Genomic DNA, 27518 nt, shown 5'->3' with positions numbered 1-27518 from the left:
ATTTCTGGTCCCTCTCTTCCCCTTGCAACACTAGCCTTCTCTCCCCCTGCTCCCCACCTTGTTGTATGTGCGTATGGACCTCATCTGATGATGGATTACTATAAAATATCTATACTGATTCCTCATTGCACCTCAAGTTCTGGCCCCCACCGTGCATGTGTGTTGTGTACAGAGGAGCTGGTAAATTGCTATAATTTCCTGTCCAACGAATTAAAATTGAATACTGACTGCAGCGTCTAGTAGCTGCTTCATGAACTGCTGAGCTGTCTGTACATGGAAACTGCCACTTGTGAAAGATGGCCAGGGCAGGCAGGAGCACTTATGCCAAGATAGGTTGTCAGGATGCAGTTCAAACCTATGGTCTTGAGCTGGCAGCCACTTAGCACCTCTGCAGAGGGGAGATGTGACAAAGAATCTCTTGAGCTGTACAGAATACAAGGCTGTAGCCTGGTATCCCCAGTGTGATTTCTAGGTTGCAAGTCAGGTCTAATTTGTCCTGCTTGAATCTTCCTGGTGCTGTGAGAGACACGGCAGTGAGATATACTGGAAGTGTTGCGCTTCTAGCTGCACATTGAACTGCAGGTGCAAGATTTCTTTCCCCTACCCCCACCTTGAGCGGGGAGTTAGGCTTGATATTTTACAAAGGCAAGTTAATAATTAATGCAGCTACCCTGCAGGCAGCACAGTGCCCTTTCTGTCGTACCCATGGAGCAAGCTGAAAATGTGATTCTTTTCTCTTTTTTTAGTTCAGTAGCTGGAGGGTTACCTGGGGTGAAAACTGATACTAGTCAATAATGTCTGTGAGGCTGGGAGTTAGCCTTTAGTTTGGGTTTGCCTAAATGTTTATGCAAGCACTGCTGTTTTGCTTGCCTTTTCATTGGATAAGGTCAACTGCAGTGATCACAAAATGGCCAAGTATAAAAACTCTTCTAAAATCATCTTGGCTTATCTGTACTGCTTTGCTTTAGCAATGTGAAAATGGTATTGTGTAAGTCCAGCACCAGAGATGGTGCTTTGTGGTGGTATCAGGTTTTGGTTATTCGATAGTGACATTGTCTCATTCTGCTCTGGGTGCTTTGTGTTACCTGCTAAACCAAAATAAATAACCTATGCTTGCTTCTCAGGCTGCTTTCATTTATATGGCTTTTTCTTTTTTTTTATTAGGATTATTGTTGCCAAGATAACTACGGCAAGGAAGATGAGAAGGTTCTTAAGACCCGGACATGATCCAGTGAGAGAGAGGCTTAAACGTGACCTTTTCCAGTTTAACAAGGTACAGTGCTTTCCTCAAACTCCCAAGGTGTATGTGTGCAAGGCAAATCTATCCTGACCCACTGCACAGTGTAAAGGGATGGAAAAACTACATGAGCGTGGGTGGAAAAGTTAAATTTAGGAGATGTGGTTTGTTCTTTTTTTCTTTTTCTCTCTTTTTTTTTTTTTTTTTTTTTAATTCTGTCATTTTTTCCCTGATGGTGCCTGACTAGTTTTCTTTAAGCTCACGAGCATGTTTTCAATTCTGGCTTTCCTTTTTAAGAAAAAGGATATTGTCATGCTGCTGAGTGGCACTTGCTGAAAGAAGAGATCTTCACAGCAGCTTATATATACTCTGAGCGTTCTGTAGCTTGTCCTGCTATGTGCTGTGACTACTTATGTTATAGGTAGTCATTGCAGTGCTACTATAAAAGTAAACATTTTTCTAAAGATACGTGTAAGCCACAGTTTGTGATGCAGCTGAAGCCAGAGTTCTTTGTCTGTGATTATCCTTTGGGTTTATAAGTATACCTCTGTTTTTAAATGTTGATTTAAAGGTCTGTGGTAGAAATGTGGTAGTACCTAGGCAGCACAATGGCCGTTAATAATGAGTTTGCTATTATCTTAGTCTGTATCTATTTTTTCCTTCCCTCTGTGGAGGAAATGGCAATGGCTGTGCTATCTATCCAACACTCTGGGCATTTTTCTTTTGAGCTGTGGCCAGGAACGTAGTGCTTTCATCTTTGCAAATGCCTAGTAGTAATTCATTGCTAGGCTAATGGCTACTTCCACCTTCATTGGGTATCACAAATGTATTTGTAGGTTTTGTATTTCCAAGGTTTAAATGGAATTTTGCTGAAATGTATAATGGATAAATGAAGTCAGCCTAAGAAATAAATTCCTTGATTCATGAAAATTCTGGTGTAGATATATACTTAAGTGGAACTTTGGATATTTGAGATGAATGATTTAATGTAATTTACTACTAAACCACACCATTTCCATGCGTACCTCCCTCCCACTGGGGAGACAAAAGGAGCTTGAGTGCTTCAGACTTATTTTCTGCTTGCTACCATAAGAAAATGCTACTGCAGATGCCGTAAAAAGTACAGTAAATGAAGACCAGGATTGAGTTGCTAGCATTTAGCTGAATGCAATGTCAGCTCAGAAAAGACATCCCAAGAATGGGTCAGAATTACTTGTAAGTGTATAAAATTGTATATACCTTGGAAAAACCTTTGCTATTTCAGGGGTGTCTCTTTCTTGAATATGTCTTTCTCTCATAAGAATGTTTGGCTGAACTTTACTTCCCAGAGACAGACTAATTTGAGTGATGCAAAACAGGGTTGAAAGAACTAGCTTTTGCAGCAGAGGGAAACTTCCAAATGTATTAGAAGTTGGCATCAGGATTTGTGACTCCCATTTGATTCAGTCCTGAAGGTAAATAATTGCATCTTGTTTCTAGGGAGGCGACTACTTTGGACACTTCCTAATGGTTTACTTTCATTAACGTCTTGGTAATTAAAGGCCTTGCAAAATGCATTTGCACTTTTAAGCTACAGTAACTTGTTCTCTTCTAACAAGAATCAGAAAGGGGATGAACATTATACCAGAATCTTTACATTATACTTTTCTATTGCATAAAGTTTGGGGTTTTTTTCCCCTGAGACTTGTGTGTCTTATTTCCAGACAGAGTGGATCATTTGAAAGCTTCTGCCCTTTGACAGATATAATAAACATCTACTCGCAGCTAGGTAGACTGAGATCTGGAATAGTCAGGCCTTAATTTTGACCTGTTGAAGGCTGTGGCTTCAAGGAGCCAAGAAACATAGTACTTTTTGTCCCAAGACTGTCCTTGTCTAATATGTGAAGTAAAGCAAGCATATTAGTGCTGGTAAGCAAGTTTTTAAACACTTGTTATTTGAGGTCTTTGAAACACTTCTGGTTAAGAACCTGTTTGGGAAATAATTTGTGGGACTGTAAAGTTGCTGATCAGAGAAATTGAATGGCGAATTTGCACCTCTCCAGTGTGTGATGCTGGTAGTGACTAAATGGAAAGTCTGTACCTTGAAAGTGCTAGGGATTCTTGCCCTCATTTTATTGTTTACCTTGAAGTTGAATATGAATGCATGATGCCACAAAGTTTAGTGTTAATGTAGTGGAATGTATTTGGCCTAGTAGTGGACATCAATTAAAAGTCTTTTTATTTGGTGGTGATAGATTTTGTTTGTTTGTTTGTTTACTCCCTCAAGTATAAATAGATTGTAATCTTTTTACTGTTTCCCTCTTGCATTTCTGTTCCAGGTAAGAGGTGATAGAGATCATTTTAAAGGACTGATTGACCACTGGACTAACTCTTCAAACTGTCCTCAAACTCGTGTTTGTTTCAGAACACACCTTCCTAAATTCTGCTAGTCACTTAGCTTTGCATATCTGTTTCTCTGTATGAGTAAGAACTTCCCATACTTGTGTGTACCTGTTGCAAGAATCTGTTTTTAGCTCAGTGGATAGAATGAAGGATAAGGTATGTGGACTTGGCAGTCTACTTCTTTAAGTTTATCCTGCTTTTGGAAGTAGTATTTGGATGCCTTTGGCTCAGTCCAAGCCCTGCAGAACAGACATGTTCAGGCTGGCATTGTCAGACTAGATGATGGGTAACACACAGGTGAACCAGCCTGTCGTACAGCTGAATGTTACCAAACTGGGAACGTTGCATTTAATTTATGGCTTTGTGTTTTTTCCCCTCTTTTCAGTCTTCCTAACCCTTTGCTGATGAGTGTGATGGATAGCTTGCCTTAAATCTGAATTGGTGTCTATGCAAAGTAGATTTAACACATACAGGCTTCATTGTTCCTTCAAAAGACATATTAGGAAAGGTACAGCATTTGTATTGCCTGTGGTTGGGTTTGTCTGTGCTTTGTCATAAAACAATCTGAGAGGAGAAGCGGAGCGAAATGAAAGAAGGAAGGCAGCACTGAATTTCAGCTGCACAGCTTTAGTGTGGGCTGGGAACAACTGTTAAGTTTGGCCGCATTTTTCCTGCAGTAAATATGACTGACATATAGCATTTCTGTTGGTTAATACTGCTGACATCAGGCTTACTTTTACTGAGTCTGACGGATCTGTGGTCTGAGGAAAATGAAAACGAAAGCTTCCACCTTTCCTCAGAGACAAAGGCCCTTTAGAGAAGGAGGGCACATTGTGGGCACTCCAGTTTCTTATTTCAGCTGTCCTGAAAGGCTCCATTGTAACCTTTCCTGCCTTCTGCCCCCCTCGCTCCCCCTTGCTGGGTTTACCTGCTGAGCAGGTGAAAGGATTGGCTGATGAAAGCTGCTGAAGAGAAGGGAGGAAAGGGAGGCCAGCGGAAAAGCTGATGATGTGATTTAACAACTGAGTGTAAATAAGTACAAGAAAAAGATCTAGGTAATCAGTACAGTGAATGTGAATGCCTGGTCCTGGTGGTGTCAAATACAGCCAAAAAGTCACCCTGATGCCTTTCTTGCCTGGCTACAGAAACAAATGAATGATAAAGGGAGGGAGTTATCTTCGTTATGTCTTATGCGCATCTTGGCTGAAGTTTCAAAGCTGTCAGAAACCATTAGTACGTTTACTGCATAAGCAGTTGTGTAACAATAAGTGATTGTTACTGATTCTTCTTGTGCTTCTGCATGTGGTACTATTTTCTGCAGTGGCCGCCTATTACTAACAGTAATTACTCCTGGATGTAGTTGTTAATGTACCTTTTGCAAATTTGGCTATAGGGTGGGGGGGTACTTCAACCTGGAGAAAAATTTACCCTCCTATTATTATTACCGAATGGTACACACTTGGTTATGCAGTTCATAGGTCTCATACTTGAAAATTAAAGCTTTTATTGGCTTGTCTAATGTGTTTACAAATTAACATGTCAAACCCAAGATATAATTAGCCAGTATGAAGGCTAGTATTGACAGCTTCCTAACAGGCAGTACAGTACTGTGTAAGTCATGGTTTTCTATTGTGAGAATTATGGCTAAAGCCTTGTCTTCTGGGCTGGAAGAAATCTCAGTATAAAGACAGTTTCTAATTGATGTTTCATTGAAAAGGGCACCTGGTTGTGCAGATGACATGTGCAGTGACTGTGGACAAGTTGAAACTAAAACTAACAGTGGAATTACACTGGTGTCTCCTGTTCCTTGCTCTCTTTTGGGGAGAGTGGAATGGCATCTATTGCCTGTGCTACACCTGATTCAATTAAATGTCTCATGATTTGTTAAGATAACACATTACCTTGAAAATTATTCTCAGAATATAGCTTCACGCTCCTACAATTTTGACAACTAGGAAGCTGCTCTGTGCTGTCTCGGTACAGAGACATGTATCATGGTACAGAGAAATTCTGCTTTGCCTGTGCTGGATTAGAAAACTGCCCTGTTTCAATTCTGAGTCCATAGATAAGTTCCTACTTCATACAGTCTTCTCTGGGAAGTTTTATATGTGTGGCTAGGCAAAGGTCGGTTAACAACAACATCAAGGGTGATGTTAAAAAGACTGGCTTCTCAAAATTTGTTTTTAATAATGCAAACTTAAATTACCTTCTAGGAATATAAATAAGGCTGGAGATTAGGTTATCATAAAGGGAAATAAATTTGGTGGTCTTGGAGCCAGTAGTACTAATCTTAATTTACCATGTATAAAAGGTTAAAAATTAGTAATGACTTCTTTGCCCAGTCTTAGGAGTTGGCAAGCAGAAAATTAGGAAGTGCTCCAATATTTTCAATTTTGTATCTTTGAAAATGTCTTATCTTCCCCTAGCAGGACCTCAGGTTGGGGTAATTGATATTTAGAGAAAGGTCTATTTTTACAATTCATCAATTTTTACAATACATTGTGATCAAATGGCTAAAACTGAACCAATCTGGCAGACTATCTTCCTATGCCTGTGGCTTTGAGCAGAAACAGTAAAAGGGCATTAAACTATTTTGTAGCAGCTGGGAGCACCTCAGGCTAATGGCGTGACCACAGAAATGAAACTGACTTCATTTGATTCTGGTGCAAGGGATTAAGTTGGGAAATCACTGTGCAGGAAATAAAGTCCAGGTGTTACTTTTAGGCTGAATAAACCTAAACCATAAAGCCAAGTGATGTGGTAGCTCTGTCTCAAAGACATGATGGGAACGAAGTGCAAGTGCTTACTTCTGTAGATGGAGGGTTCTGCACTTTTTTTTTGGTGTGTGTGTAATGCAAGTGGTCCTCCGGCTGTTTTATAACAAATTCCTATTCTGTAGCTGACCAGCTTGCCTTAGGAGAACGTATTTCCCAGATGCTGAAACTGTAAGGGCAACAATGTTTTCCAGGAAGTAGCCCTATTAATCTTCAGGCACACAAATCCCTCTTTACATAGCTATATGTTGTCAAACACTCATGCATGCTTGTTTTGTCTGATCGATGATAATATCTGTACATTAGCACTTCTAAAACCTTGACTGAGCTATTTTACAAGCAGCTTGGTTGCATCCTGTAAGTACGGCAGAATATTACTCTGTAGTGTATAAATGCATCAGGCATGCTAAGTGTGGTGTGTATGACATGCTCCAAGTCTTCCTCTTGGTGCAGTGTAAATTGTACTTCAGGGAAGCCACTAAGGTCAAGAAACATACTGCTGCCCATGATAGTGACTGACATTTTTTTTTATTACCAATGGCTTTGAATTAGTCTGAGGTGGCCTAGCAGGCTCCTGCTGTCATTAAGTTCCAGTGCTCCTTGTGCTCCTTCTGGAAAATGGATTCAGTTACATTAGTTTTCATGACTGCCCTGTAGGAAATCTGTTTAGTTTTCTGGATGAGCCTTGATGTTCACTCAGTAGTTCTTAATAGCTTTGCACCATTTCTTGATGTCAGTTAACAAGAGGAGGTCGTGAAAGGCTGACCTGTGTGGAATTTGGCAGATAAAGCTGACCTTACAACACACAGTATTTGTGTCAGACTTTGAAATTGTGCTGAGCAGTTGGTTTATGGAAGTAAAGTTGTTTTGGAGCAACGGAGTGTATTGCAGCTTATTGCAGTGTATTGTGCTTATGCAGAGTTATTTATAATCTTAACATAAAGATCTGCTTGGGTTACTGTTTTCAGAATATTTCTCTTCCTTTTCTGTTATACTTCTGTATATCCTGGCTGTAGAGCCAGGGGTTCTTGGAATAGATTCATCCTTAGGCTATTGTTCAGCAAATCTAACCTGTGTTTGAACACTTCTCAACAGAAGCTGCCATTAAGTACTGTATTTCAGACTGCCGTGCCAGATTAAACTTCTGTTCTTTATCTGTATACAGCAATGCCCATGAAATATGCTGTTGATCATGAGTTTTCTTTCTCTCTACCAGACTGTTGAACATGGATTTCCCCATCAACCCAGTGCACTGGGCTATAGCCCATTTCTCCACCTTATGGCCATTGGAACGCGATCAGGAGCCATTAAACTGTATTCTTTTGAACAACTTCAGCAAGATTTCTCTGACTACACCAGAATGTGCAACTTTGAAGACACTGTAAAAAGTTAGATTAACTATAAATTTGCAAGCAAGGGTTACTGGAACATTGGAACAGTTTGCCTAGGTTTGAAGTGATCTCGGTCTGATCAGTTTGGGATTATTTTGCCAAGAGCTGAATGATAGCTCAAACAGAAGCTGAGCTGATGCAGATATTAGACAAGACTCTTTGCTCTTGCTATGCAGATGATCAGACTAGATCTCACCTAAGTTTAGCAATCCTTCATGTTATAAATTCCAGGGTTGTTTAAATATGTGGGACAGGGTTCCTTTTTTTTTTTTTTTAAAGCAGTTCTATTTCAGAGGTTAAAACTGAAGTCGGAAATGCTTTCAGCTTCCCAAGTTTTTGACCATGCAGGCATTAAAGACCCAAACACTGAAGGTGGTGACACTTTCTTACATTTTTGCATTTAATGATGTCTGGTCCAAGCTTTGTGTATATGTGAGGCACTGAGGTGATTCCCATGGCACAGTACCAGCTAGGCAAGCTGTAAAACAGGGCTGTCGCTCAGCCCATAAAGGAGAAGTTGGTGCACTCTCTGCCTGCTTAATCATTCATTCCTGGTGGTGTTTGTGTTCAGAGGCTCGACTCCACATGCAGGAGGTAGCCATCTGTCTCTAGGTTACAAATTAGTTAAGCAGGATTGTAGTGTCTGGGAAACCACTAAACATCTCTGAGAAGAAAGAGTCCAGGCACTTCTTCTGCATATGCTCAAAGGATCAAGTAAACTTCCATGTTCTCCTGTACTGTGCATAACCTGCCACAAGCATATAAAATCAAAGTAGATTTGCATTGGTTCTTTTCAGTCCAGATCACTAACGATAAAACATGGTTTCAAGCTAATCTCATTTTGCTTGCTAGCAAGCTTCTTATCAATTAATTGTAGCTGTGGGTCATCTTAAATACTGTAGATCCTCAACAAACTCTTCAGGTATGGTGCTCCTGGGGTGGAGTTCATGGGTTTACATGAAGAAAACAATACTGTAATGCAGATTCACTTTATACCTGATCAGGTAAGTGTCTTTTCAGTACCTCTGCAACTTACGTAGATGTTTCTTATGCAGGTGTTGGGTTTGTTCCAGGCAGCTGGACTCCTATTACCAATTATATTCAAATGCTGCTTGGTTGGGAATGCTTATCCCAGCGTGTTTTGTGCTCTTGGCAGCACTTGTTGCTGTGGAGATGCTCAGTAAAACTTAAGAGTAGCTTTGTTGTTCGTAACTGTTAGTCATTTCTCTCAAGCAACGTATTGGGAATGGTAGTAAGGCCAGAATAGTTCAGGCAATCTGCTGCAGAAGCAAGAACTTCAGTTTCCTTTTCCAGACCCTATTATTTCAGTAGGTCTGGGTGGTCTTTCTTCTGCAGAACAACAGATAGAAGAGTAGCTGCTGCTGAACTGATATAATTATTTTCAGGAGTTCAAAAAGGTACTGCGAACCTCGCCTGCTGCTAAGCTTGTTGCCTTTGTGTTTTGGGATATTGAATCTTGCTCCTGGGGATTGCTGCACAGTTATTGCCACAAACTAAAAATAGGAAGGCAGAATTTTCCAAATGTTTGGTGGCTGTCTAACCACTTTCCATTCCCTTGGCTGACAGATTGGTGTCTTGGCCACATACTTTGTTGCCTGATGCACCCAGTATAGCACGAGTGGCCTCGTTGCAAGAGGGATTTAATTCTTGAGGTGGTTTTGGGTGTCTGTTTGCTTAACTAAAATGGTATAAGCTGAAACTCCCATGGGGAGTGTTGCACCAGGTGTGGCTTCAACAGGTAAAATGCTTCAGTTTGAACATAGAGCCAGCAGGGCTGGGCTCATAAAAGGACTCTGACACAACCCTCCAGAATGAGGTTGGACATGAAGAATGCAAGGAGCGTGGTGCAGTAGACTGTATCAGCCCCACCCAAAGCTGGGGTGTGTTGCAGCAAACCATGCTGAGGGAGAAGGTGGTGAGCTAAGAGCCTGCAGCTGCCTTGCTGAGCTTTACAGCATAGGCTGATCTTTTTCAAGAGCCTAAGTCCTTGTCATTCCCCTCAGTGATAACCTGTGCCTTTGTCCTATATAAGAGGGTTTTTAGCCTTTAGGCTACTTTTTGTCTCACGCCAACCCCCAAATCCCTTGCTATTAGCTAACAGCATTGCTGCAGGATATATCCACTGCTAGAAAGAGCAGTGGCTGGCTCCCCAGTCCTGTTTTAGCAGAGAATTCTGAACTGCAGCAACTTTCTTGCTGGAGTTACTGTGTTATGTTTAATGTTGTGATTCTGAAAAAAAGCATATTGTGTGGTTTTTTTAGTGCCAGCTGGTGACATTGCTAGATGATAACAGTTTGCATCTTTGGAGCCTGAAGCAGCACAGCGGAGTATCTGAGCTGCGGGAGGAGCACCGCTTCACGTTGAAAGGGCCACCTGGGTAATCTGCAAGAGTGTTTTTGAGCTAGTTTGGGGATAACTAAGCAAGTAAGAAAATTCTGATATTGTTCTAGCTAGAACTTGTTCTGTTCTTACAGACTCTCACTGCTGTGAATCCGTTAAAGGGCCATCCATGGAAACCAAACAGGGGCTAGCTGGGGCCTGGGAGACCACTTTTTAACTGTGTTATACCAATGTAAAGGGTGACACCTTTTTTTAATATTATGCATCCACTCTTGTGTGTACAGGAGCTATAAATCTTAAGACTTAAATATAAGCATCCCTTAAGTCAGAGTTTAAATATTGCTATGGTTTTAGTTACACTTGATCTCACTAGTTTTGGGTGAGCTGTTTTTTAGCTCCTTTAGGGACACTTAATAAGAGAGGCTTCTGTAAAAAGGTGTCCATGCACTTGTCGAGTCTTTTGACATGATTTATCTTAAAGCTAGTGTTTTCATCCTTCAGAAGAATCATGCCTGGCTAAAATCTCTGCCTGTAAAACAAATGACACTTGTAAATATCCCTGTTGAGTTCTTAGTTCTCTCAAGTTCAGTAATAATAGTCTTTTTATATGCAGTTCATGAGAGTCTCTTTGCATCTCCAGGTCTCCACCAAGTGCCACGCAGATAACAGCTGTCCTTCCCCATTCCTCACGGGAAGTCCTGTATCTTGGCACAGAGAGTGGCAACATCTTTGTAGTGGAGCTTCCATCCTTCAGAGTGCTAGAGGACAGGACCATAACCTCTGAGGCTGTGCTGCAGCGGTGAGTGAGCAAACAGGCACTGCTCTGTAGAGGTGGAATCCCATTAGCAGACATATCCTTTGTTAAAATGTCGTGCTGGATTATGTATTGGGGCCTCACTGTTATGTTAAGCATTGTCCAAATCTGCATGACTCCTGTGAAAGTAACTTTTGCTCCTGGTATGTGTTCAGTAACAGTTTCTGTCCTGGTCAACCCAGTACTGTCACTGTGGACGTGCAGCATATAGGCAGAACTGTACAGGAGACACTTGGAGTAAATCTGCAACTCTTGTGCCGTCCCTCATGTTTACTTTTGCAAAAAATGTTATGCTTAGCTGTAATTACCTTTTTTTTTTTTTTGAACATTGGCAGAACTTCTGAATCTGCTTTATCCAAATGAGTTTTGTCACCCTGGAGATTCAAGTGCTGCTGAAAACTGTCCTACTTCATGTCGCTGTTTTTTCCTACTGACGTTTCCATATTACTTTTTATTCTGTAAGTGTCACAAGAGAATAGGGCCGGTGATTTAGATCATTTTTACTCTCCTGGGATCCAGTTCTGGAATGAATTGTAAACCTTGGGTTTTCCCTGAAGAAAATGAGTCTGGATGCATGTTTGTGTGGCAGGCCTGATGTGATGTCTTATGTAAAATTTTTTTGCTGCTTGAAGGATTTGTGGAAAGATCATACTTATTCTCATTTATTTGAACTTTTTGTTGCTTAATTTCTCCTTCTTATACCTTGGCTGTTATTAGTCATATTAGGTTGTACCTGGAATAAGGTTTTCTTGGGTTTTTTCTTCTGCTTCTGTAGAGTACCGGAAGATTACTGTAACAGACGATCATGTGAATTGGTGGAAGCCCTTCGGGAACATCCCAAGAACCCTGACCAGATCCTGATTGGATACAGCAGGGGCTTGATTGTCCTCTGGGACCTGCAGAGTAACAAAGTGACACACCATTTCCTGGGCAGCCAGGTATTAATTCAGTCCAAAGTCAGTTCAGCAGGGGAAGAAGGGCTCTCTTCTCTGGGGGCACTCTGGAGATGAGTAGGTGCAGGGAGAGCCTGACAAAGCTGCTTTTTCAGTAAGAATGCATTGGGTTTGGGGGGGTTAACAGCTCTCTGGAGAGGAGTCATTGTATGTCTTTCTATTCAGCAACTGGAGAACCTCTACTGGCAAAGGGATGGCAGTAAATTCATTAGTTGTCACTATGATGGAAGTTACACCCAGTGGCCACTATCCAGTGACAACAGGCAGCATGAGCCTCTGGAAAACATTGTGCCTTATGGTCAGTAAGTGAGGTTTAATTGTTGCATATTTGTCTAAACTCAAACTCATTTTGAGCTTAAGTAGGATATTCATGTCACATTCTCCCTAGTGTTTAATCCTAATGACAAAATGCAGAGCTGCCTTTTGAATGGTCATGAGCCTAGACTAAGGGATTTTAGTCCACTTTTTTTTCTTGTATTTTAAACTCCTTTACATTGTTGAGGTCTGTCCTGAACATGAAGAGCAAATGTGTTGCAGAAATTAGTGCCCCTTATGAAGAAGGCTGTTGGTGATTCAGCTCTTTGTTTTAGTTCGTGTCCTGTTCAGCAGGAGTTGCTTGGATCTTCTGTAATTAATAGTGAGCTAAGTATACTTTTTGTTGACCTGAGCAGTGATGAAACGAAGCCTCTGATTTGCTGAAACCCATCAAATTGGGATGACCTCATCTCTCAAGCATATAGAAGCTTCTAAAACTCTATCACTTTTACATTAGTTTCAGGAATGCCTGTGTTTTTAACAATCCTTTCTAGTTAATCAGCTTCTATAACAGCACTTCCACTCCCTGTTAGCCATTAGGAACATAGTTCAAAACTTCCCCTGAGTCTAAGTGTTGTTTTGCTGAGGCATATTGTGGTTAGTGTGTCCCATAAGACTTGTGTGATGTGGCGTGGTCTGGCAAGGTGGTGGTAGTGCCTGCTAATTCAGGTGGCTCTCTTTGGCTTGGAGGCTGAGGTGACAGAGGTGAAGCAGAATAAGGAACTTCCTATGTAAAGATGCAGTTCTTGAATTGTGGTAAATAACTCTGTTCTCTTAGGTCCGTTTCCTTGCAAGGCCATCTCCAAGATCTACTGGCAGACAACAAAAAATGGGTAAGTTCGTGGTGTGTCCCTTCACTCTCACCTGTTTAAAGGCATTTAAAGGGTGCAGTGTGCGATATGGTAAAAGCCATTTAGAGTAACAATGTTACAAATTTTTTGTCAAAGTTTGACTTGCCTCATATCTTTGAAATTTTACTTGCTCCTCACTTCAGCATACACTGCTCTAACTCTGTCTTTCTCTTAAGGATTCCTTACATTATATTCCAAGGAGGGATGCCCCGAGCTAGCTATGGTGACCGGCACAGTATTTCTGTTGTCCATGGCAGTCAGCAAACAGCCTTTGATTTCACATCACGGGTGATAGACTTCTTTATAATCTTCAGTTCAGAGCCTACTGCAGGTATGTGATGAAAGGGTATTATTGAGGAATTAGGGTAGCTGTGTACGCTTGTGGAAATCTGCCTGGTATAAATAGCATACGAAATGTGATAAGGAGGTCAGTTGTCTGGGGGTTTTCTGAGACTTTAATGAAGAATCATAGAATCATTAAGGGTCTTTTCTAACCTAAAGATCGACTCTGACCATAAAAGTGATTTGCCATTTAAAAGTGAAGTGTAAAATACTGGTATAAAGAGTGGGCTGGTTACAAATGCCTTACATTCCTCAGAAAATTAAGCTACTCCATTAATGAGAAAATCTCCTAGGCTCATGTCTGTGTAAGCTGGACGCTGGACATAACCAGGTTGTGAAATGAGGATCTAAATATCGTTGTTTTGAAATAGTACTTCAAAAGAGGCAATAATTAAACCCAGAATTTACTCCCACCGAGACATTGTTTCTTTTAATTACTACCTGGGTTTATGTCTAGGGCCCTGGGTAATAAATCAGCAAAAGGTGACATAGAACCAAGGGTCAGTATATAGAGAACTTAATTTACTTACTGCTGTTGAACATGAATGTAAACAGTTCTAAAACTGAATAGCACTCATTCCACAGCTTGCTTAGAGCTTGTCAGATTCTTGCTTCTGTTGAAGAGCTTTATTACCCTTACTTCCACAGTAACCTTAATATTCTTTCTTTTGGTGGAATTGTAAAGGATTTTCCCCAAGAACTGTTTGTTTAGTGCTGGTGTAGTTCTTGCTTCTGGTTAAGCTGGAGTAACAGTATAAAATTTCAAGCTTCAGAAATGTATTGGAAGTTGAGTCAGACCAAATCACAGAAGTCTAGATACTTTTTTGGGATCTTCTGGGCAAATCTTCTATTACTGAATCTTCTTAGGCTTTCTAGTTTCTGGTATGCCTAGAAGGCTAGTTTCCAAACCTATTTGTCTTGTGTACTGCCGGTGGTGGTGGTGACAGCTCCCAGCCACACACTGTGCAAGCGTGGGCTTTCAAATATGTAGATGCAGGTTAGCTCCCCCTGGCCTACTGTACAAAGCAGACCACAGAGAAAGTAGGCATGAAGAAACAGCTTTTGGATTCCCCACCACCTCTCTCCCCAGTCCTTAACAGGCCCTTCTCAAGTCACTGAAAAAACAGTGAAGAAACTGGTGGAACGTAACTGAGATGAAGTGCCTTTATATGTTTGTCATTATAATTTTCCCTACACAACTGCCTTTTAATAAGCAACTTCCAAATGTGCAGAGCCTGTAGGTCTAAACCTTTAAGCTTAACAATACCTTTAAACTTGAGGTACTGTTTAGCTTTTATCATTAAAGAAACTAGACCCTTTTACTTTCTATCAAGTTGTCAGAGCTGAGATTCTAGATGATGCAACAAGTCTTAAAGATGAAAGAAATCTGAGTTTTTTAGGTAGAAGATGGACTACTTAAAGTTCAGTTCCTGGATATGATTAGTCCTTTAGGATGAAGTAACTGAACTTAACAAGCTTTATATTTATACTTCCCAAGAACTGAATTATCTAGTTAACACAAATTCTGGTGGGTACAGACAGGAGCTGCTACAGGAAGCTGAAACTGTTGTGCTTAGATGAGGAAGTTTTTTTACAGTAAAATGAGGTTTCTGTGGTTGACAAGCTTCATTGTGGCCGATTACCTAAGCTTAGTGGATCCACGTAGTTTGCCTTGTTTGCCCTTAAGCAATCTTCCCTGCAATGGCAATACGAAGGTATTAATTGTATACCAAAGCCACTTAATTTAATAAGCACAAAGCTTATGCGCTACAGTGTGGTAGTAGCTGGTGACTTTCCACTACCCTGAATACACTGTGGAAACAATTTTTAAAAGGCTAGCCCTTCCTGTTTTCCCTTTTTTTTTTTTTTTTTTTTTTAGCAGGTGAATGAGTGCATGGCAGTCATGACAAATTCTAGTATGCTTGCTACTTCAGCAATTTAAAATGGATTCTTGCCATAAGCAAAGAGCTCATGTGTGTGCGTTTGCAGGAAAAAAAATACTGTTAACACAGAGTATATTTGGTTAATGTTGGTGGCAGCAGTCAGAGTGCAGGGGTGATCATGCATAATGTAATATAAGTATGATATTGTTCTATGCAGAAATCCTATAGACCACTGCAAGTGGCAGTGGGCAAGAAAGCAAAACAAAACTGGATATGAAACCTTTTATCCATGAAGAAGCTGAACTGATTAGTGATATATTATGACTGGCTAGTCAGAGGTGAAACCTGGAATGTCTAACTAGAGTGATGCCAAGTACTAATTACTTGAAGTTAATTTTGCTGAGTGAACAGAATTGGTACGTGCTTGCTTATAGATGTGCTTTCCTGCAAGTATATTCCAGGTAATCAAACAACTAAAGGGAAGTAAAAGTATGGGTTAACAGGGAAGGTCAGTGAAAAGCTGCTAATTTGCTTGTGGCTCACTGTTTATCACCCCCTGCTCCGCCCCCAGTGTGACGTACTACAGCTGTATGTTCACTTAGATTTCTGTAGCTATGTTAATCGTTGTTGGTGTGAACTGATTTGTGGTTTTGGTTTTTCCCACCAGTTGCTATTGTGTCTGTCTTATGAACTTTACTGCAATAATGTCCTCATTAGATTAAATTTTTTCACTTTAATTCTAGTTACAATGAAAAATCTGGAATTCTTGAGTGTCAGGTATCACCTCTAAAATTACATTAACAGATTTTTTGTAATCTTGTCTAATATTTGTATGAATATATATTAGATGATGTACACACTCTTTAAAAAAGAAACTCCAGAGGATCTGTCACAACATATGAGAAGCAGGGAAAATGAAAAGTAAGAGAGCTGAACTGCAAATACTTGTCAGTCCAAGCACAGAAGCATTCTGCAGAACTCAAGGCATTGCTGTGTTTAAGCAGCTTAGCCTAGATGGACTGTGGTCCTAACACGGTACTAAATGGGTCACTGCTGGGGTGTATGCATGTCTGTCCACCCCATGCTGTTAATTAGCTGTAGGTAAAGTCCTTTGAGTTCTAGCTGTTACAATGGTAAATATGAACTTGTGTTATTTAGCCATGTATGTTGTTAACAAATTTTTTATTCTGCAGTGGAATCTACACCACTCCTGTGACCGCCAGAGTGACTTTTTATAAAGAACAATGAATTTGCCGTAAATCTGTTAGTATCTTGAAATCTATTAATATTAGTGCCTCAATAGGCCCAGTTAACACAGAAGCATTTAAGGGTTTTGCCAACAAAAATGTTTGTGTAGAGATCAGTGATAACAGTTTTCAAATAAGGCTTATAAGAAGCTTGTTTCTGTTTACCTTGGATGGTCATTTTTGTCAGCCTCAATGAATCATGTTTCTGCAGAGTTTGATGACCCTTCTGCTATGGTGGTGCTGGCAGAAGAAGAGCTGGTAGTTATAGATTTGAAAACTGCAGGCTGGCCAGCAGTCCATCCTCCATACCTGGCTTCTCTCCATTGCTCAGCCATCACCTGCTCACACCATGTCTCCAACATCCCTCTGAAACTGTGGGAGAGGATTATCAGTGCTGGGAGCAAGCAGAACATTCACTACTCAAATATGGTATGGCAGCTTTAAATGTACATGTGTTCCCATGCATTTAAGAACAGCATGACTGCTCAGAACGTGGGTGGTCTCTGCGTGTGGAGGGATGAGTCTCAACAGACGTTGTCCTGCTTCTTAATAGGGTCAAGAAAGGCTTTTTCCCAGAGCACCACCAATACAGTTACTCACACTGGGGGATTAAAATGTGGTATTTTTCAGGCTTTGACAAGCCAGAAGGAAAGTCTGAGTGTTCCCAGCTGTCAGTGGTAACAAAGTTCTCATTAGAAGCATGTAGCTTTCGGCACAGCTTCTTGAGGAAATGTGTAGAATATCTTCTAAAAAGCACAGCTGGTGTCAGAACAGGAACATCTAATCCAAACAAAAGCTAACTGCATGGACTGTTTCACTGCTGCTTGCACTGAAGTTCATGCTGTCTTGCTGACTGCGTATTCTCTTAACACTGTTACTGCCTAAGAAGTCACAGTCTTCCCTTAATGTATTTGTAGCCATGGCCGATTGATGGTGGCACCAACATAGCTCCAGATCCTCCACAGAGGGACTTGCTTCTAACAGGGTATGTACTTAACTGATAACAATTAAGGAGCCCTTTCCAGTTCTGTTCTTCTTTTTGAACTAACTGAGGCTTTCCTGTGAGATTAAAGCCTGCTCATCTTGTAGGGAGAAGGCTGCAACGTTACAACTTCTCAAAGCTGGGCTGCTAGCTTTGTAAAGCTAACTGATTCTACTGCTTCTGAATGAACAGGTCGTGATGTCCATAGATGACTTGTAAAGTTGGCTTATTTGAGTTATGACGTGTTATCCATTTTCCCCCACAAACATCAGTGTAGAAGTGCAGGCAGTAATCCAGACTGGTTTGAAGGGAGCAATGTAAAAGCAGAGCTTAATCTTGGATGTTTTGAAAATCCATACACCCCCAAGTTCTCAGTGTCAAAGAAGAGGTTAGCTTGGACTCCTGCCTGCTTTGATCAGCACGAACAGATCTAGCTAAGTAGTGGAAATAGCTAGCAAGAGATTGTCTCATTGCATGACAATGTAGCATTTTCTTTTCAAAGCACTTTTAGGAATTTCAGTGAGCTGTTCTTCAGTCTTCATTCTTGATGCAGCAGGTTGTTAGAAGTCCTTACCCTTATGGTGGAAGACCATATTGTTCCGTGGAAGAAAATGTTGCCAATTTTCACCTGGAGCACTAAGATTAAAACTTGGTTTCTTTCCTTTTCTCCCAGTAATAGTATTTTTGTCAGGATGCGTTGTTCCTTCTATATGCTAAGCTTTTCTTCCTTTTCAGTGCTTTTTGAAGTAATCTTAAATTGTATGTTGCTGTCAGATCGATTAAAAATGGATTAAAAACCCCAACCAAAACAAAAAAAGCCACAAAAAACCCCTCACAAACACTCCGCACCCCCCCACCCCCCATCTTCTCTTGAAGCACTAAGTTGCCACAGCTGAGGGCTTTGTAAATAGTGTAGTTTAATCTTTGGTTGTGTTTTCCCCCCTCTTTTATCATCTTCATCTGGGTCATGTGCTTTTCTCCTGTATGATGTGTGCTTCTGTAATTCTCCCCCATACAGGCATGAAGATGGTACTGTGCGGTTTTGGGATGCATCTGGTGTCTGCTTACATCTTCTCTATAAGCTAAGCACAGTGAGAGTATTTCTCACAGATGCTGATCCCAATGACAATATGAACACCCTGGGTGAGGATGAATGGCCTCCACTTCGCAAAGTAAGATGGCTTTTGCTTGTAGAAGCTTTCTGAAAACCTGATGAGGAGTTCTGATTCTTGTCCTAGTTAACGTATCTGCAAAGACTAGCCACTGTGTATCCTCTTGCCTAGGTTGGTACCTTCGACCCTTACAGTGATGATCCTAGACTTGGGATCCAGAAGATCTACCTGTGTAAATACAGTGGATACTTGGCTGTAGCTGGTACAGCAGGACAGGTATTGAAATATAAAGAATTGTCATAAACCTTGCTTTAGTGCAGGTTGTCACAGTCCATCTTGAAGATGCAATAAAATTTGAAATACTCATTTCTCTAGTGGTAAATCAGTCTAGTCACTGGAAATGTTATTTCACGGTTCTCAGCTTTCTCTAATCTGTATTTTAGACTTTATCTAATGCTATTTGTATGCCCTGAGAGATGCCGTAGTTCTTGTAGCTGCTGAGAAGGCCTGCAGCTTGAAGGACCACTTGCATGGTAAAAGCTATAGCAAAATGTGTCCTTTTCCTTTCAGGTACTAGTGATGGAACTGAATGACGAAGATGCAGAACATGTTGTGGACCACGCTGAAGCAGATCTCCTGCAGGACCAAGAGGGCTATCGATGGAAAGGTCATGAGAAATTAAAAACTCGAGATGGACCTGTTCGATTTGAAGCTGGTTTTCAACCATTTGTCCTTGTCCAATGTCAACCACCAGCTGTAGTCACCTCATTGGCCCTTCACTCTGAATGGAAACTTGTGGCCTTTGGTACCAGTCATGGTTTTGGGCTTTTTGACCACCAGCAGAAACGACTGGTCTTTGTCAAGTAGGTATCTTCTTTCCAGGAGATCTGTGGTAATCCTCTGTTAAAGGTGGCCTAGGATTGCTAACAAAGCAAGTAGAAGTAAATGATTTCTCAAACGCAGTCAGTGTGGCAAGAAGCTCTGCCTTATCGGACTCGATCCTTGAAGATCTTCAAGTGTATATATAAGCATGTTCCAACATTGGTGTGTGTCCTGTTGGACTCTTGGGAGTGATTGCTACCCATTAGAAAGTGACCATGTGCCTGCTGTCTCCCTCTTCCAGGTGTACGCTGCATCCTAGTGATCAATTGGCCTTAGAAGGCCCACTGTCTCGGGTGAAATCCTTGAAGAAGTCCCTCCGTCAATCGTTCAGACGGATTAGAAGAAGCCGGGTGTCTAGTAGGAAGCGACGAGGAGGGAGTGGAAATGCCTCAGACGTGAGTCATCCACCTTTTTGGGGTCCTTTCTGTTTACAGGTTGGAGGATTAGTCCAACATTACTTACTAATTAGCAGAGTCCTGATTAGACTGCCTAGAGCAGGAGGTGGTCTGCAGTCCTGCTGTGGTATCAGTAGTTATTGGAATAAGGGCAAAAATGGCAGTTTCTGATGCTGCTGTTAGATAAAAATAGTCACATTTTTAGAGATCTACTGTCTGTAGTTGAACATAAAATGTAAAATGTACCTGTTCACTGGTATGATGGTGCTTTCCCTGTCTATATTGCTGCCATTCTTACTGTCTGTCTCTCTCCCCCAGGCTTTTGCCTGACTGACAAAATGTCTTCTTATCTTTGAAGGTGCAAGAAGCAAACGCCAAATTTGACCAAGACACATTGCAGGAAATGGAACTGGCTCCAGTCCAGCGGAAGATTGAAGCCCGGTCTGCAGAAGACTCCTTCACTGGCTTTGTGCGAACCTTATATTTTGCTGATACCTTCTTGAGAGACAGTGAGTAGAAAAAGCATCTCTCCATTCTTCTGAATGGGTCCTTCCTCCTTCTGCCAAGGAATGTATTAGGATTTACTGCCAGGAAAATTTGGCACCTCCTGTGTCCTACTTTGTGCTGTGCTGAAAAACTAATATAGAACAAGAGCATATGTTGCCATGCAGAATTGTTATTTAGCCATTCTGGCTGCTGGCTATTCAAAGGTCAGTAGTATTTCATCTTTGGATGCAGCCTTTATGTATCATTTTTCAATGTGCTGGAATGACATCTGACTTTTTAGTATAAGCTGTTCTGTATCTCATCACTTTAAAATTTACCCCTGCCCTCAGCAGGGCGTTTTAATTTTGGTGAGGATGGTGGCGGCTGTGCATCAGAGCCTATACTGATATCATGAAGGAGTTTGCTTTGCTCATATGCGATATAAATATGTGAAAACTGGATGCAGCAATTGTGGTGTTTGATGGAAACAGCCGTCTGTTCCCTTTACGTGCTCTGTCCTTTATTAGGGCTGTTGATGGACACATTGGGAAAAGTGCTAAGAACCTGCAGTTTCCCTGGCAAATCTGCCCTAATATATTTAGGGTGTAAACAGAGGGAGGATTCTTGTATAGCTAGCGGGAAGCAGTTATCCAAGGATGTCACAGATGGTGCCTCACTCATGAGCCTTCTTGTTGCTTCAGGCTCCCGCCACTGCCCATCCTTGTGGGCAGGCACCAATGGAGGTACAGTCTACGCCTTCTGTTTACGTGTTCCTCCAGCAGAGAGGAGGATGGATGAACCTGTCAGGGCAGAGCAGGGTAAGTATGCCTTGTGAAAGCAAGGTCCTAAGGGATCTGAGCTATCACTCATATAACCAAGGGTTACACACATAAAACCAAGGTAGCTCAACTGCTGCTGTTTATCAGTGAAAGCGGAGCTAAATGTAGCCATGTGTGAGCTAAGCAATGCTTACTGCAGCAACTGAACTGAAGAGTGAGCGAGCTCCAGACTGCTCGACATGCTTTAGCCTCATTTCCTGTTGACTTCAGAAATATAAATTTGCATCAGCTGTCATTGAAGTTTACCATCAAGCCTCAGTGCACATGTACTTTACTCTGACAGCTGGACCTGCTGTCTTTATGTAATAATAGTTACTGTTTAACAGGAACCAGTTCAGTCCAAATACCCTTTAACTATTAAAAATCTTTTTAGGCAGGGTTTCTATAACTGCATTGTATAGGTCTCCAGCTCTGGGAGGATGTGGGTCAGGTTCTAACACAGTGTCTCTGACTAGACTCCTGTCTGGTTTTTCTCTTTGTTTATTTTCCTCCTTATCTTGCTTGTCTAGCCAAAGAGATTCAGCTGATGCACAGGGCTCCTGTTGTGGGTATACTTGTCTTGGACGGACGCAGCATTCCCCTCCCAGAACCTCTAGAAGTAGCACATGACCTTTCTAAGAGTCCTGATATGCAAGGCAGCCATCAACTGTTGGTAGTGTCTGAAGAGCAATTTAAGGTAAGTATCACCCAGGAGGTGCATATGAACTGCATAAAATCTGCTAAAGCAAGTGCTCAGTGGAAAGATAACTCTTGGGAGTGCTTATTCTCCTGTACCTGAATGACACCTATGGGGCGGTATTTCTGTCTGGTACAGTCCATAAATGAGGTGTGTGCTGACAAATTGGGTATTCAGCATAGTAGTGCACATGCTGAACATAGAAATTTTATTCCTCTATTACATTACACTCTTTAGACAAGATTGCTTCTGCTTTTGCTGTGGTTAGTACAGAAGCAGGAATTGGTTGGCATTTCGATGAGGCAGCTAAGACGCTTCATGTTTTGCACACTAACTAGTCAGCATAAAAGAGAAGACTTGAAGTAGCTTGCTGTAGGTTGGCCTTGGCTTTTTAATGTGGAAGAGCATACAGTTAGTGTAAACCCTGTTCTCTTTCTGTAATAATTTGTAGTCAAATGTGGAGGGGTTTTGAAAGAACTATGGGAGAAATGCAGTTTGCAGCCTGAAGGGTGAAACTGTTTGATGTCAGAACAGAAACAGATTCTAACACTGACTGTGTGGCTGATTACTTGTCCATGAGCAGGGAGCCAGGCTGACTCAGATTACACCTGTGTGTACACACTGTGAATGAAAACATTGTTAAAGGAGGGAGCAGCAGATGTCCTGGGGTGCAGCTGCTCCCATTGTGCAGGAAAGAGATGTCAGTGTCTTGTTTCTATTGATAGGTGTTCACATTACCCAAAGTTAGCTCCAAACTGAAGCTCAAGCTGACGGCCCTGGAAGGCTGTAGGGTACGAAAGGTGACGGTTGCAAACTTTGGCAGCTGCAAGACTGATGATTACAGTGAAAATGACCTGGCTGTCCTAACTAATCTAGGAGACATTCAGATCATCTCACTGCCCTTCCTCAAGTTACAGATCCGCTACCCTTGCATCCGCAAAGAGGATGTGAGCGGCATTGCATCCTGCGTCTTCACTAAATATGGCCAAGGTAAGTAAGGTGTGCTTCTCCCAAATCGTCTACCTCTGTGTTTGAGACAATAGAAAAGGGATTATAGGGCTTAGTGTTAAAACTGGCTGTGTATACATGTGAATGTTATGTAAATATGTCCATTATAGGTTTCTGGCCAGTAGCTGTTGCCAACAGGTACTGACATGTGAATTAGCAGAAGTAAGTTTATTCTAGTTTATTCTATCGTTACTAATAGAATACAGTGGTTTTCAGCTAACAGGTTGGATGTGCCCCATAGGTGGCTTCTATCTGGCCACCCTCCTCTTGTCTGGAGTCAACAGAATGGCTCTCTAAGCAGCAGGCACTGAGGAAAAATGGCTGCATTGTGCCTCCTATACATGCCTGTGCTCAACAATCAAACTGCAAAACTGGGATTCAACATCCTGTGGTTGTTGAAGGTGGACGGCTGTTTTGCAGTTCAGTTTTTACGTCTTGCTGTGCTGCTTTTCGTAAGTGTCAGCGCAGGACAATACAATTATCTTTCAGCATAATCCTAAATTGTCCAGTCTCTAGGCTAACCAATCCTTGGGAAACTGGGGTAATATTTTCCTCAGTGATTCCTCCTCATTTAGATAGGAGGAAATGCAAACCCTTTCTGCTAAACATAAAGGATGCTTAGATCTGTTCTTTTTTGGATCACCTCTAGTTCTGGAACTGTATTCTTGGGCTTGAGGGAATTGCTTGTAAATTCCCAATTATCTGTAGGTTTCTATCTGATCTCTCCATCGGAGTTTGAGAGGTTTTCGCTTTCTACCAAATGGTTGGTGGAGCCCCGGTGCATTGTGGACATGCCAGAAGTTACAAGCAACAACCATGTGCACAAGAAATCTGGCATGGAGAATGCAGCAAGAAAATCCAGGTAAAGTGTAAAACTCTTGCACATTGACTGTGTGTTAAGTAGTGATAAAAAAGAAAAGACTTCAAACTCTTACTGACATTCCTAGATGGACTGGCATCAGGAAATGTAACCTTCTCTCTGGTTTTCCTACTTGCAGTACAGCTGGTGGGACAAAATAGTGAAGCATTGGAATTGGTATCCCTAAGCTAGAGTCACAAACTGTAAGCTCTAGCTTGCTTTACTTGTTCCCTAATGATGTGTCTGACTGACACTTGACTCTTGCATGCTTCAGGGGCCATGTGTTAACTGACAAGGCTGAACTGTCGCTCTGTGAAGGGAAATCCAGTGTTCTTCCTCTCAGAACATCACCAAATAATAGTAGATCTGACTCTCATGGACATCCTATAGGAATTTTATTCCAAAAGTTTAGAAATGTCCTCTGGTGCCTGTAGACTTCTGCATCACCAACATGTGATGAGCCCTTCCTGCATTCTTGCTCAAGCTTTTAGCTAGTGTGCACTGGAGCTTCTTTTAGCTGTCAAGAGTATAGGTGAATTCTCTGCACCCCTGTGCCTCAGAGTCAGTGATTGTTTTCTGCCCCCTTTCCTTTTTTAGGGGACCAGAAAGGAGTTTGGGTGACTATGGAGAAGATGGTAAGCAAAAAGTAATTGTGCTAAATGTAGCATGGTGATGTGGAAACCTGAACCATCTTTCCTATTGCTACAGTTGGTATTTTCTGCCTAAGAAAGGGGAAAGTAAGGAGGGACGTGAGGGAAATGTTGCGACCTGCTTGGACACAGTAGTTGCTAGCTCTAAAGTAAGTTGCATGTGGCAAGATTGCCTTGAAAGGATACAACACAGTTTCTGATGGAAGGAAGAGGCTGTGGGAAGAGAAGGTCTGAAATTACAGATGAGATCTTCTGTTAGCCAGACTAATATTGTTGGAAAATACAGTTCAGTATATGAGAGGCTTTAAGGATTAGCTGTGAAGCATTCGGTAAAGTCAAAAGGTACTTAACGGGGAGTGGGGGTGAGGGGATAAATCCAGTCCTTCTGTGAGTTTCCAAAACTGCACATATTTCATGAAAAGGGGAAAATATTGTTAGGTAAAAGCTTTTTTCCTGCTTTTTTTTTTTTTTTTTTTAGAAAGGAAGTCTGGGAGGCTGATGGAACATGCCTTACTCAATGACGAAAGTGAGTGAGATGAAGTCTTCCTACTGACAGGGCAGGTGCCTTTCTGGGTGGGAAAAGAAGAAAGCTGCTGGGCATTTTGTGGATTCCAGTACTCAGTTCCAAGGGATCAGCAATTACACAAGACTGGTAGAAATACTGGGCTTTCATGAATCGGTAGAAGTGAGGGGTTGGACAGATAGTCAGGCCCTCAGGCAGGGGTTGTTCCACATAGCTCCATTCACTGCTGTGATAAGAGAAGGATCTTTACTTTCCAATGGGACCTGTGTAAAATGACAGCTGGAACAGACTGTTCCTTTGGGGCTCTAGTACACTGGGACTGGCAACATTTCCTCTGGCAAATGACTGCTTCAGTCCTTTATGCCAGCCTGTTCAGTAAAAGCCTGGTACTGTTGAAGAGGCAATGATATTCTTAAGTCTGACCTCTGTGTTGTGGGAGGCAAATTTAAAAGCTGTTCAGCAGGGAGGTGGAATGTGGCTAGGCTGCTGCCTGCAAGCAGATCTCCACTGGTTTGGCTCACTACTTTAACCCTCTGCTTTCCAGAAGTCCTGAAGGAGATCCAGAGTACTCTGGAGGGAGGCAGAGGGTGAGTATCAACTAACTTCTGTTCCTAATGGGTGGGGTGGCAAGGGAGGGCATTTCTAGTTGAAAGCAGGGGGATGCCCAACATGATGGCAGGGATCCTTGTGCTGGAATCTGGTCATGTGTGTCCCCCACAAACTTCCAAAGGGCAATAGTAAGAGAGAGGCAAGTTCTCTTTCACATGTTGTCCCTTGACATTTTTTATGAATAATGTTTTGTCTCTTTCTCTCCGAAAAGCAGGAGAGATCACATTCCCACATCCCAAAGGAACAAGACTCTGAGTATTCGCATACAGGTTTCTATTTGTGTCAACCCATACTGATCTAAGGGCAGGCCACATGGGCTTAGTTGGTCGAGGATGGGACTCTGGAGTTGTAATCCTGGCTTGACACTGTCACTTGGACATGTTCAGTATCTCTGCTCCCATTCTGGCTATACATTAGAGCTAAGCTACCACCATGGGTGCGGGGCTTTATCTTGTCTCCCTAGAATACTGATGTTCAGGTGACAGGGGCTACGGAAGTGTAGACAAAGGACTACTGTTTGCAACGGATGCAGGAAGCTTGGTGGGATTGGTAACTGCTGGTGTGTAAGGATAAGTGACTGTCTGACATGCTCTGCTCTGCGCACTTCTTCTGGACACTACCTAATCCTGGTCTTCTGTCAGCAGCTGGGAGTGGATGGGAAGATACTGCATTGCAATGATGAATCTTTTCTTGTGTCATTGCAGGAGCTATGCAGAAAGAAATTTGGCAAGAAGTCCGTTAGGACACGGACTAAGTAATGGAGGAGGTAGGTAAGGCTAAAGATATTTCAGGCCTAGTGAAGGAGCCAAAGGAAGCAGGAAGTAGAGTGAAGTTTCTGTATAAAATTCAGCTTATTTAAATGGCTTGTGATAGTGCAGAATTCTGATCTGAATTTTCAGGATGGGAATCTGTTGGCTGAGTGGTGTACTGGCACTATTCAGCACCTTATGTGCCCCATGAGTGAATATGCTGCATCAGTTTTAAAGGAAGAGCTAAAAATCCTTTGCAGGCTTCTGTCTAACTCTCAATCTTACCATAAAGCAGGCTGAACAGGTAGCCAGAGCTCATAGCAATAATCTGTTGAGTATATAGACTCGTTAACTCTCATTAGCTTTCAACTTCTGTTTTCTAAAATGGCTTTTGCATTCTTTTATCCAAAAGCAGATTGACCAGAATTCATCAAGGAGTTTCCGGCTTTGGATTGAGTGCCATAACACTACTGATTGGGCAGACCGTCCCTGGGGAGAAGGCACCGCTGTTTCCGCAGGCTAGTGAGCTGCAACTTGTATGCATATGCGTGCCTGCCTCTGCCTCCCCTTTTAGTGCCTCATTAGAGACATCTCCTCTTGGAGCCCGCCTTGCATTAGGACAGAAGTGGATTGCCAGGTCTGATGCACCACAAGCCTCTGAGTACATCTAACTTTTAAATGTTTGCACATTTCTCTTTTCTACTGGGCTGGGTTTTAAATTATAAATGTTGCTGCCTTGGTGCAGGATTTTAATAAACGCACACTGTTACCTCCAACTGGTTTAAAATTATTTTTTGTACAATTTTTTAAAAATCTTATGGGTATTTCAGTTTTAACGGAAACATTTTAGAAATTTACTTTTTAAAAGAAAATATTAAATAATATATGCTAGATTCCTGTGACTGCTGTATGTGGTATCTGAATGAATAATTTTGGGTTTTGTTTGTTTATGGTACTGTTAACTGGCTCTATGGATTTGGGTAGAATCTATTTTTGTAGCCATTCAAATCAGAGGAAAACTAATTGAACTTGATTTTTGTTTCAACATTGCATTGTTCTTTTTTGGAAATAAAACTCTGATTTCCCTTTTGTGATCCTTGTCTGCTCTTCTGTCTATTCTTTCCATCAGCAGCTTCTTTCACATTGGCAACAGACTCATGCCCACTGACCCCTTGATGAAGGTGGAGCTGTCCCTCTG

The 27518-nt window shown here is 41.7% G+C and overlaps 1 protein-coding gene across 4 annotated transcripts in view; it reads left to right on the top strand.

Annotated features, from left to right (window-relative positions):
• LLGL2 (LLGL scribble cell polarity complex component 2) overlaps positions 1 to 27414 on the top strand; it is a 38046-nt gene extending 10632 nt beyond the window's left edge. For 3 of the 4 annotated variants that reach the window (XM_080376591.1, XM_080376589.1, XM_080376590.1), the window contains 25 exons: positions 1165 to 1273; positions 7610 to 7707; positions 8707 to 8788; positions 10067 to 10182; positions 10786 to 10944; positions 11735 to 11897; positions 12078 to 12210; positions 13006 to 13060; positions 13255 to 13409; positions 16762 to 16979; positions 17468 to 17535; positions 18551 to 18704; positions 18816 to 18920; positions 19215 to 19507; positions 19768 to 19921; positions 20280 to 20430; positions 21109 to 21225; positions 21756 to 21922; positions 22648 to 22912; positions 23639 to 23792; positions 24387 to 24424; positions 24918 to 24965; positions 25507 to 25549; positions 26276 to 26337; positions 26733 to 27414. In XM_080376591.1, coding sequence (XP_080232717.1) covers positions 1199 to 1273; positions 7610 to 7707; positions 8707 to 8788; positions 10067 to 10182; positions 10786 to 10944; positions 11735 to 11897; positions 12078 to 12210; positions 13006 to 13060; positions 13255 to 13409; positions 16762 to 16979; positions 17468 to 17535; positions 18551 to 18704; positions 18816 to 18920; positions 19215 to 19507; positions 19768 to 19921; positions 20280 to 20430; positions 21109 to 21225; positions 21756 to 21922; positions 22648 to 22912; positions 23639 to 23792; positions 24387 to 24424; positions 24918 to 24965; positions 25507 to 25549; positions 26276 to 26337; positions 26733 to 26740 — 3081 coding nt within the window. In that variant the 5' untranslated portion in view covers positions 1165 to 1198 and the 3' untranslated portion in view covers positions 26741 to 27414. The remainder of the gene's footprint in view (positions 1 to 1164; positions 1274 to 7609; positions 7708 to 8706; positions 8789 to 10066; positions 10183 to 10785; positions 10945 to 11734; positions 11898 to 12077; positions 12211 to 13005; positions 13061 to 13254; positions 13410 to 16761; positions 16980 to 17467; positions 17536 to 18550; positions 18705 to 18815; positions 18921 to 19214; positions 19508 to 19767; positions 19922 to 20279; positions 20431 to 21108; positions 21226 to 21755; positions 21923 to 22647; positions 22913 to 23638; positions 23793 to 24386; positions 24425 to 24917; positions 24966 to 25506; positions 25550 to 26275; positions 26338 to 26732) is intronic. The other variant, XM_080376592.1, reaches the window with a different exon arrangement.
• The last annotated feature ends 104 nt before the right edge of the window (positions 27415 to 27518 follow it).

Source organism: Falco punctatus (assembly GCF_963210335.1).
Source record: "Falco punctatus genome assembly, chromosome: 1".
NCBI lineage: Eukaryota > Metazoa > Chordata > Aves > Falconiformes > Falconidae > Falco > Falco punctatus.
The sequence above is the reverse complement of the archived record's forward strand: the minus strand, read 5'-3'. Positions and strand labels throughout refer to the sequence as shown.